This window comes from Tachypleus tridentatus, chromosome 4 (genome assembly GCF_004210375.1).
Source record: "Tachypleus tridentatus isolate NWPU-2018 chromosome 4, ASM421037v1, whole genome shotgun sequence".
Classification (NCBI taxonomy): Eukaryota; Metazoa; Arthropoda; class Merostomata; order Xiphosura; family Limulidae; genus Tachypleus; species Tachypleus tridentatus.
Genome location: NC_134828.1, coordinates 96,175,384 through 96,187,603, shown reverse-complemented (window position 1 = coordinate 96,187,603; position 12,220 = coordinate 96,175,384). Strand labels below are relative to the sequence as shown.

Sequence of the window (12,220 nt, the reverse complement as noted above, 5' to 3'; positions counted from 1 at the left end):
GGTACAAATCATAGATCTTTGTAGTAAATTGTTCAGGATTATCTGACCTCTGTCTTTAGTTTAGAGAGTATAATGTGATATTTAAAATATTAATTCAGATACTGACATTGTACAATATTACTGAACTTAAAGATTCTAATGTATTTAGCATTAAAATATCAACAGCATGATATTTTATAGCATTCGTAAATAACAAAAAATCAGTAATATTTCAAGGATATATTTCTTTTTACTGATCATTACATGGTAGAATATATGTTTAAAGGAATTTTTAATAAGTTCGTTTCAAAGTAAAATTGTTATAAACTACATGTTTTTGGTATCCATCGATCATAACTTTAAATTATTGAAAGAAGTTACTGTTTTCTTTTCTTTTTTTACATTTTAATATATAGTCACCAGTAGAACTCTGATCTTAATATACGGCCCCTCATTAAAATTCAAAAGCCATTAATTTCATAAAAAAACTTTCATAATATCACTGACATCGTGCCTAAACCAGACGGGAAGTACCTCGAACGACAAGATTGTTGGAGGATATAAACTATATTTTAGCTCATAAAAAAGTCCGTGCAAAGGCTCACTGGAAACTACTGATGCAAAAGAATGATGGATTATAGCACGTATTTTATACAGCCTTTTGTGGCACGTGAAGTTGCTTTAATCTCAAATATAAGGTTTCTGCTTCAAAATAAAAGTTTTATGTTATTTTGTACCATACCTCATGGTCAAGCTATAAACGCTTTTTTTTTTTTTGCTCATGAGTACAGCCTAGTATGTATTTTCATAGTAAACACTACTTCTGACACACTGAGTTTCACAACATTGAGCAACAAACCAAAACAATGTTGTTGTTTTTTTATTCCCAGTAAAGTGTATTCCAGAGATAAGCCTGAGAAAATTTGAATTTCTAAGTAGCAAATGTAGTCTTGGTTCTGTATTCTGAAATTACCAAATCACCATTGTTGTATTTATTAATTTATATCCCTGTTTACAATAGAAATCCCTAATTATTACACACTCTCAGTTATTACCCGCCATAAGCTGTTTCTCAGTCCACATAAAAATATAATTTATAAAAAATGTAAAGAAGAGTTAAAATGATCAAACGAGGATTTTAAAGACTGGTTCAATTTGTTCCGTAATTAAACATAAGTTTAACGCATTTAACTCATTAGCTGACGATATTTTATGTCGAGTTACGAATGGGCAATTACACATTGACGTGCGTCCCATTTGATGTTGGTTGCCATAAGGATTAACATGAGGAAAAACTAATAACAAACTTGAAAATAAGCTATCAAATACTTCAGGAAAACGTACTGATATCAAAACTGTAGTAGGTTGTGATGTCAGAAAAACTAGTTGTAAGTAAATTTCGGCTGCATCAACACATATCAGTTTATTATAAAACAGAAAACTCATAAACTAATTAATTTATAAACCAAGTAGTTTCAGTGTGTTTGGTAATAGCGTATATTTTATATACATCTCTTCTAGTAGTGGCATGCTCTTTAAGTGACTATGTGTATCTTTCATGAAATTCGTTGATTCACTAATGACTGTGGAAGGACAGATGCAATATTGTATATTAGTAGTTCACACTCTAAGACTGATGATAAATGATACTACAGAAATTATACCGCTGAGTGATTGATAATATTGGCGCCTGTTATAATTAGAGTATGTAATCGTTCATTTTATGAAAGTGTCTACTTAGAAATTTTCATGCTTTGCCTTTTTCCTTCTCTTAGGATGAAAAAAATCAAATGCTTGTGACAAACATATGGTTAAATCTGGTAAGTATTGTAGGATTATGAGTGATAATTTCCAGTTATTCGTGTGTTTACTTCCTGCCACCTTTCGTCGTCACAAACTTTTTCTTAAAGTCTGCCGACTTGGAGGCTTTAAATAACTCTACTTAAAATAGATAATTGCTTTTATTTGTTTTTCATATTTCTCTCTTTTCCATAGGATGAAAAGAATCAGCTGTTAATTGCAAATATATGGTTATCCTTGGTAAGTCAGCTCTAAACTAATTCTAATTCAATTTCTAAATGATTGTGATAAAATTCAGCTTGAAACCCTGAGGAAATAAATTGAAACTAAACGTATTCTAATACATGCTAAACACTTTTCTGTTATTTTCAAAATGATTTATTCATAAAGTCCAATTTTTATTATTTTCATAAAAATGATTTTATCTTTCAGACACTTAGTAGTTTCATTATTTATTTAATTGGATATCTAATCGGTGATATATAAGAAACACCTCAGGCCGAGGAATACGTGCGTACTCTCGGCAGATTTACAGAAACTTTTGAAAGACTCTCTGAAAATAACTTTTATACCTTATATCACTTTTGGAATACTCTTCGAAATATTAAATCATTTGTGGATAAGTTATTGGCTTTCAAAATAAAGCTAGACAGTGGACTATCTTATCTCTGACCACCACGCAAAATTAAGCTCTGAACTTTAGCGTTGTAAGTTAATAAGCCTACCGTTAGCCTCCTGGAGGGGGAGATAAATTTTTAAATGATTAAAAAACGATTTACTGACAAGTTTCACCAAGTTTTGAACACCTTAATCTGTTGAGAAAATTACGAAATGATTTATTTATAATATGTCAAGAACTAATCGAATTTCATAAAAACAACAATGATCACATACTGTTACTAAATACTGCCGTATTAACAAGATTTTGATGAACAACAAAGTTAGTTTTGGACCACAAGTTTAGGCTTTTGATCAAGCCTCTACTTTATATATGTGGACATCGGCTTGCCGAAAGCAGAAAAGTTCATAGGAATTGCTTCGAAGGACTGACAAGTATGAAGTTAAATACAATATCTTAGAATTTCAATTTCATTGGTCAAATTTTATATTTGAAAACAACTGTTAGTTTGAAAGCATGTTTGAAAACTTGTCAACATTCAACTTGTGAGACTTATACTTCTATATATCCTTCTATATTATCTGATAAGAGGTTTTCAGAATTTCATACCCTGGTTCTTATTTTGTTCACGAAACCAGAAGATGTGCTTTACTTTCTCACAATTTTGTTTTTGTTAGTGTTCTTTTTCATAATTATAGTTTACACTAAAATTTATAATTTGTTTTAGGTGTGGTTTCCGAACCCACTTTTGTTTCAACCGTTCTATTATATAAGCTTTCCGATTTTACAAAAAAATATTGAAGGATTGCTTTTCTTTTTCCTAATGTTGCATCCTTTGGTTCTACATCGTTTAACAATTTCGATCTACGAATATATTTCCTCAGAAAACGCTAATAAATATTCACCAACCATAGTTTTATCCATGATGACACTGCAATGTCAGAGTTGGAGTTTTTACCGCGGACCGTATATATTTGTGATAAACAAGTCACCCGTGACGCCCCGGTTCGCATACAGGGAGACACGACACTACATTAGCATATACTTTTTATTAAGTACAGTCAACCTTCTGTACAAACGAATTCAACATCTTTCTCAATGAGACGCTAACCTTTTTTACCTATTTGTACAACATTTGTTACTTATTAACATATTAGTCTTAATGAATAAAATGTTTTTGAATCAGATAACTTATTAATCTACGTAAATTAATCTAATATTAATGTTAGACAAGCAAGCTTAAAAACCAGTAACATTTTATAATAACTACAGCACTATTATTATTTTGCATTTGAATCACAAAAAAACATTTTATATATAACCATACATTTCATTAGACATAGCAATCACTTCTCATTTATAGATCCATAAACTTAGTAGCAAGACAATTAATGTGAATTCAAATCAATATGGTAAAACTAAGAGATAATTGTATAATATCTATTTAAATGCACATTAGTTGTCTTCATAGCAAGACAATTAATGTGCATTTAAATCAATTAATTTACTTGAATCAATTTACGTAAACAAAGATTAAACAAAGTACTAATACAGCAGAAAAGAAGCATAACTCCTATATGTTAATTAAAATTTGAAGTCATGCTTTACTTAAAACAAAGGTAATGATGGTCATGTTTAATCTATAAAGAAAGCTAGTTACACATTTTTCTCTATTGCAAACTGTGGCTGATTTTTTCTTACATGTTTTACTAAGAATAAAATTATTGATTAGAATTCTAGCAAAATTATAAATTAGCTCTAAAAGTAATTTCTTACTTTGAATAAACATTCACATGTTTCAGGAGATCCTCTTATTTCGTGTGAATCCAGCATTTGTTAGTCTAATGAAATTTCGCCAAACAAATTGAGTTTCATGCCTTAAGAAAACAAGGTACTTTTTTCGTATTTGTTTCACGAAAACATGCTCCAATGAAACAGTGTATCATTTAGCTTTAATTTCAATTACACTCTGATTAAAATTTCAAGAGATGTGCGGGTATAAAACAATTACAATACAAAATGCATAGTGTAATCACAAAAGTGAGAAGATAATTTTAATTGGGCTCAAAAGTAACCTTATTGCTAAAAATAATTATTAAGCAATACTTATTAAAGCATTAAAACTGTAAATTTGAATTACTATAACTAACCAGAATAATCATCGTATTACAAGTGTTAATTTCCTCTTGATTATCAAAGAAATTACAAAGATATCTATTTATCCTTTGATAATTACCTATTGAAACAACAACGTATAATTATATTTAATACAATATTTTGTTGGTATACTTATCAAAGTTTTGCGTTTATTAACACGTCCATCAGGAGCCAAAGGGTGTCTTTACACTACAGTTTGTTGAATTAAAAATAAATTCAATCCAAAGATGGTGATTTTCAAAATATTTTTTCGAGACAACTTTTCGTTTGTTAATTGATAAATATTTAAATGAAATACATCATCCTGTCTCCATACTAGTTAGTACTGAGGTCTACCCGTTAGGAGTAAATTTAGCATATATCAATAAAGCCATTATCTCAGCATCATTAATTAAGCAATTGCCATCCTTTCATGTTTAGGTTTCAACTGAAATACGAACGATTTCACCTGCGATTTGGTAGGGACGGTCGAAGCATCACGGTAGTCAGCAATATGATGAATAGACAAGAATGATTTGAAAGCAGCTACATGGATAATATTGCACTCGTCTTGCTACTCAATACCTATCAAGGTTGTTTTAAACAGTTCCTGAACACCTCTGAGAGTCATTTGGAAACATACATGATTCTTGTGCTTGGCCGTTAAGCTCGTGATACGTTAACAGATTTCAGTCACCTTACCATTTCAAATCACTTTTCACAGCCGAAATGCTAAAATTGTGCGGGAAATACCTTATTTTTAGCAAACAAATATTTCCAAATGTTTTATTTTAAATTAAGAAAAACCAGACTGGGTAATTGTTTTTAACAAAAATGTCCCTCACTGACTTATTAGGGGCCTCTTAAATTCAAATAACTTCTGCTGTTAAATTTACAGATGCAACATGTCATGACTGTTCATTTTTGTATGTTATGATATAAAAATATATTAAATCACTTTTCTGAGGTATGGGTATTTGTTGCTATTAAGGAAGGAAAAAGTAAAAATATGAAGTGGTCACATAAACATTCGCAATCAAACACAATTATACTGTAGTGTATAGTATAATTGTAATAATTTCTACTAGAGAAAATGCTAACAATAAAAGTTACACTGAGTAATGATTAGTCTTAATTATGAGTTTTAAATCGCAAAAAACCTGTTTGCCCACCCTGTCTTAGATAATTAGTTGAATACTCTTACTGCTAATGGTATTTTAAGTCTATATTCCAAGAACACATGACAAAGTTGGAACTGCTAAATAAATTACTTAGCACCAAAGCAGAATTGTCACTTATAAAGCTTCATATACGAAGCATATTACATTTTGTTACCTTAGTTATTACTATTTAACACATATAATAGTGTAATTCAAATATTTTTTATTCTTTCATACTTTTGTTTATTTTTTACGCTTTTATAGTATTATAATTTTTAATCCCGTTTTATAATACATGCCTGAATGGATTTCTTGTAAGCTCAGAATTTTTTTTTACTTTACGTTAATTTAATAAAACGTTTTGTATATGTTTTGTGTAAGTTGACTCGTAAATTTTAATTTTATGCATCCAGTTTAAAAAAAAAAACATAATGATGCTGTGCAATGACAATCTTTATAAGCATTAGATATATTCAGTTTTGTACATATTTTCTTGTCATTGATACACATATCTTAGAAAAGCATATTTCTTGATTTACATATTATATGGAACATACTTAGGATAATAAATAATAACTATAGGAAGCAAAAACCCTTGTATCTAAACTACGGTCTGTTATAAACATTTTAATACACTTCATAAAGCGTTAGCATAAAACAATTATTAATTAATAAATATATAATATATATAATACTGTATAATTAATGTTTGTGACTTATAAAGCATATTTTAGTTGCTAGATTGTTAATGTTAATTCATTTATCATTGATCTTGTGATTAATAATTTGACCTGTTACTGTTGTATTAATAAAGTCATTAATACGAAATATTTTATTGGATATTCAGTCACAAATTGTCAAATAAATAGTTTGTTGGACGCACAATTTCACACTACAAATTTTCATTCATATTGTGTATATTGTGCATAATATCTGGTATGATACTTTATAGCATATTATTTTGTACAACATTTAAGCTAGCAACAAGGAAACTTTCAACTTATTATTAAGCACCGCATCTAACTTAGCAAATAAGAAACTTTAAACTTATTGTTGAGCACAACGTCTGAGTTAGCAACTAGGAAACTTTAAGCTTATTGTTGAGCACAACGTCTGAGTTAGCAACTGGGAATCTTTAAGCTTATTGTTGAGCACAACGTCTGAGTTAGCAACTAGGAAACTTTAAACTTATTGTTGAGCACAACGTCTGAGTTAGCAACTAGGAAACTTTAAGCTTATTGTTGAGCACAACGTCTGAGTTAGCAACTAGGAATCTTTAAGCTTATTGTTGAGCACAACGTCTGAGTTAGCAACTAGAAAACTTTAAGCGTATTGTTGAACACAACGTCTGAGTTAGCAACTAGAAAACTTTAAACTTATTGTTGAGCACAACGTCTGAGTTAGCAACCAGGAAACTTTAAGCTTATTGTTGAGCACAACGTCTGAGTTAGCAACCAGGAAACTTTAAGCTTATTGTTGAGCACAACGTCTGAGTTAGCAACTAGAAAACTTTAAGCTTATTGTTAAGCACAACATTTAAGAAAATATGACCCTTTATAGAATATTATAGTGTAAAAATCTAAACTGGCTACTTTGATCCTTTATAGAATATTATTGTGTACAACATCTAAACTAAGAAATGTTATCTTTAATGAGATACCAAATGTTATAACATAAGATTCAAAATATTTTTAAATATTTATTTGAAGTTAAGCACAAAGCTACACAATGAGCTGTTTGTGTTCTGCTCAACACGGGTTCTAGAGTTGTAAGTCCGCAGATGTATCAATTATTTAAATCAGTAATTCTTAACTTAGGGGTCGTGACCCCTGGGGGTCGTTTGAAGTTTCTCGGGGGCCACGGAAGGTTTGAGAATTATTGGGGAAATCACGGAGCAGTTTGTAGTTTCTGTGGCAAGTGCCTGTAACTGCCCACCAATGAGAAACACGCTGAAGTGCGGCAGTTGAACCGCGTCGAGATGCTTGTTGCGCAACCACCTGTCTAATTTTGAGTAAAAAGTTTCATATATTACAACGTTTTGAACTGCCTAAATTTTTTTAACTATATAATATTAATACATCGAACTTAATATTTAAATATCAAAGTTTCCATCGTATTTAATATATTTTTTCATCATATATCAACCCTCACACTGAATGAATAAGTAGGTTTTGTATGTTGTTCAGTAATTCCATGGATTTTGCATTAGTTTAGCACTTGTAGCATTTCTCAAGGTAATTTATTTGTAACATTTTTAATAAATTAGGATCTTTATATAGTTTTGTTTTATTCTACTTTTACTTAAAGTTCACCATTACAAAAATTATTATAGGGGTCACGGTAATACCCTGGAGAGTCTCAGGGGGTAAGACGATGAAACCATTGATTTAAATGAACCATCTGAGTTGATCTCTAGAGATTTTTCAATACAAATAATATCTAATAACACTTCACCTATACTTTGTTTGTTGGAGACTGTTGCTGTAGAATATTTCCTCTCGTGAATACAATGCTTCGACTAAGTGTACCACATTACTTGAAAACTAAATATACACTATTGAATGGTAACTCGTGTAAGGTTAGTATAAATTATGTGTTTTACATATTTCCAATCTTTTTTTTATATTTTTTGTGTGTGTTTTTCTTATAGCAAAGCCACATCGGGCTATCTGCTCAGCCCACCGAGGGGAATCGAACCCCTGATTTTAGCGTTGTAAATCCGGAGACATACCGCTGTACTAGCGGGGGGCTTATATTTTCTACCCTTTACGTTAAACGCATTGTTTAATATTTGTTTACACAGTGATATCAAAATTTGGAAACATTCCACAAAACTATGAATCTTGCATTATATATATATATATAAAGATTTTGAAACTTCTGTTTTTAAATATTTTCCAGATATATTATTTTGAGTACTCCATATATAACAAAAGCACCCAGTAACTCTGCAAGAATGGGTTTCAATACCTGTAGTGGGTACAGCATTGTGTAAGCTTTCCACTCAACAACAAATACAAAATTATAATGCAGATTAGTTGGGTTTACTACTTTGATTTTGCTGCATTATAAGTGCTCATTTTAGTCAATGCGTTTAAAACCAAGCACTTGAAGAAGGCAACTTGAAGAAGAAATACTATTTTAAATGCTTTAGTAGTAGGTTATAGTAACGCTTTTTGTTGTTGTGTATTTTTACTGTTTATTCTTCCGACTTGATTATTTTTCTCCATAATCTCACTGAACGCTTTATAACGACACTCTTGTTACCCTGATAATGTGTAAAATTCGAGGGACAGAGACTCTATAAGATGACTTTTATATTCTATTCATTAACAAGTATCATCTGAGTCACAGATATGAACTCAAGATCTCGGTCGCGAATGTAACGATCAACCTCATTTCAAGGATTCTCATTTGGATTGAGATACGGAGATTACGTTGTCAAAAAACACAACAAAAAACTAAAGTTACAGTCATACTTTCAGAAACAAACTTTGAACAAACGTGGTGACTTATTTTGATTGGAAAAAATCTTTCTTGTTCAAAAAAATATTTGATCGCCAGTAGCATTTAGGTGTGTCCTCTTAATGGTATTTGCCCTTCCAAAGATATTGAAAAATCCAACTCTTAACGTAAGAAGGTTTCCCATAGCAATATGTCCCTTTCAAGCAGCTTGCATAGTGAAACCAAAAAAAAAAAGTTCGTCAGGTGTCTCACGTTGTGTTCCTCATATTTTTATTCTATAGTAACTACAGTCAGGTGTCTCACGTTGTCAGTGATGTCGAGAAAACCCACTTGTAGAGACATATATATGTAAAAAACGACTCGTTTGGGTTGAGAAAATTTTTCACTCCTCTACGTAAAAAAAATTTCTCAACCCAAACGAGCCGTTTTTTACATATATATGTCTCACGTTCTGTTCCTCATATTTTTATTCTATAGTAACCACAGTCAGGTGTCTCACGTTGTGTTTTTCATATTTTTATTCTATAGTAACTACAGTCATGTGTCTCACGTTGTGTTTTTCATATTTTTATTCTATAGTAACCACAGTCAGGTGTCTCACGTTTTGTTTTTCATATTTTTATTCTATAGTAACTACAGTCATGTGTCTCACGTTGTGTTTTTCATATTTTTATTCTATAGTAACCACAGTCAGGTGTCTCACGTTGTATTTTTCATATTTTTATTCTACAGTAACTACAGTCAGGTGATTCACGTTGTGTTCCTCATATTTTTATTCTATAGTAACTACAGTCAGGTGTCTCACGTTGTGTTTTCATATTTTTATTCTATAGTAACTACAGTCATGTGTCTCACGTTGTGTTTTTCATATTTTTATTCTATAGTAACCACAGTCAGGTGTCTCACGTTTTGTTTTTCATATTTTTATTCTATAGTAACTACAGTCAGGTGTCTCACGTTGTGTTTTTCATATTTTTATTCCTCATATTTTTTTTCATTTTTTATAGTAACTACAGTCAGGTGATTCACGTTGTGTTCCTCATATTTTTATTCTACAGTAACTACAGTCAGGTGATTCACGTTGTGTTCCTCATATTTTTATTCTATAGTAACTACAGTCATGTGTCTCACGTTGTGTTCCTCATATTTTTATTCTACAGTAACTACAGTCAGGTGATTCACGTTGTGTTCCTCATATTTTTATTCTACAGTTACTACAGTCATGTGTCTCACGTTGTGTTCCTCATATTTTTATTCTACAGTAACTACAGAAAATGAATGAAATTCGATTCATAAAACGACATCACACACCTTCAATAACTCATTTTCCACACTTTGTGCTCAAAATACGTTTCAACCCGTGCTTTGTTTTGTTTTATTTTATTTTTTGCACCTAAGATAAGAGATTTGAAAACTGGTTGCTTGTGTTATTACATTCAATGTTTTTTTCTATAGTAGCTACCAGTTCGCCAAATCTTGACCATAAAGAAAAGATTCTATAATTAGGGCAGCTTTTTGTTTGTTTTTTAATATTCACGCAAAGCTATTCAAGGGCTGTCTTTCCTACTAGCCTATATTTTTGATGTGATAAACTAGTCAACAGAAGTACGTATTTACCCCATTACTTTACTGCCCACACGATGCTGCCTCATTAGAGATCGCCAGGTAATGGGGGAAGAAAATAAAAGAAGAGGTAAAGACGATCACAGTTCCACAAATTAGCACCAGGGGCATTATTAAATGATGTCACCGTAAAAAGCTCGTTGCTATAGAAACGCTGATACACTCCAATGGCAGGCGAACATGACGTCAGAAACGAAACAGAACCAGAGGGCGCAGCTATCTTAGAAAGGAGTGATATCACAGTTTAATTCCAGAACGGCTGTTACTGTAGGTGGGTTAACTTATAAGCATATATTTAATCATATTTTAACAAATCTACTGTTATTTGTTATTTGAATGTGATCTCAGTTTACTATATAATAAAAATTTTTAATCACTATTATAAAATAACAACACTTTCATTTTTTGTCATAAATATTTGAGGACTGAATTTTGTTGAAAGCGTGCCAATAACGATAATAAGGATATTATATAAATATCGTCCATTCACCCACGCGCAGACGAATACGGTCCTTGCAGTACTTTTTTATTCTAACTTTATGTTCGACAGTTCTTGGTGGTATTGTTATGTTGAGATTTATTGGCACCAGTCCTAATGAATAACAGTATTCTTCTTTCTCATCTCGGCTACGTTACATAAAGATCCAGTGGCTTCCACATTTCTGACCCCGATGTGCAATTGTTTCTCTGTCATAGCAAGACAGTTGGTCACCAGCAAACACACTTCTACAAATCTTGTAAAAGTATCTAATCAATTTCGAAACTTTTCATAGCTTCTTTTAGACAATGTTCCATAGGATATCCATGTTTTCAAAAGTGGAAGAGACAATATATTATAACATATTCTGTTGGGACACTGATATCAAACTAGCTAAACTCTGACTGTTAGGAAAAACAAATATCCTTACGTAATCACACTCATATAGACAGCATTTCTCTAAAGGGAAAGTGATAAGATCATTATCTGAACATCTCATCAATAGCAAGAAAGAAGAAACTTAAAACGTTTATTAAAAGTCAGCTATAACACATTGTTGCTATGTATTTACATTATCCTTAATATTGAAAACAAGCTTTTCGAACTCTAAATAATAATATATTTTTAACATAAATGTAATGTTCACTATACTGTAACTAGAGTTTTTGTATGTTTCAAATTCAAAAATTTAATTTTTCGAAACTAATAGAGATTTTTGAAACAATGTTACGGGTAACATGTATTGTTTTTTTTCGCCTAAAGATTAGGGCAAAAACCTAATTTTATGTACACTATACTAATTAATTTTATTAGTTTAACAAGTCACCAAATACATTTTCACTAATAATCAATACACAAAAACGGTTGATAATCATAATCATAAAACAACCATTAGTTATAAGTAAAATGATAATTCTTCGACTATATCAAACAGATATAGTCGTGGATTTCTCACGTGGA

General features: G+C 30.9%; 1 protein-coding gene across 3 annotated transcripts in view; it reads left to right on the top strand.

Moving 5' to 3' along the window:
* Positions 1–12,220, top strand: part of LOC143249725 (neuronal acetylcholine receptor subunit alpha-7-like) — a 128,658-nt gene that overhangs the window by 85,510 nt on the left and 30,928 nt on the right. The window contains exons 3-4 of one of the 3 annotated variants that reach the window (XM_076500043.1): positions 1,755–1,799; positions 1,975–2,019. In XM_076500043.1, coding sequence (XP_076356158.1) covers positions 1,755–1,799; positions 1,975–2,019 — 90 coding nt within the window. The remainder of the gene's footprint in view (positions 1–1,754; positions 1,800–1,974; positions 2,020–12,220) is intronic. The other 2 variants (XM_076500042.1, XM_076500041.1) reach the window with 2 other exon arrangements.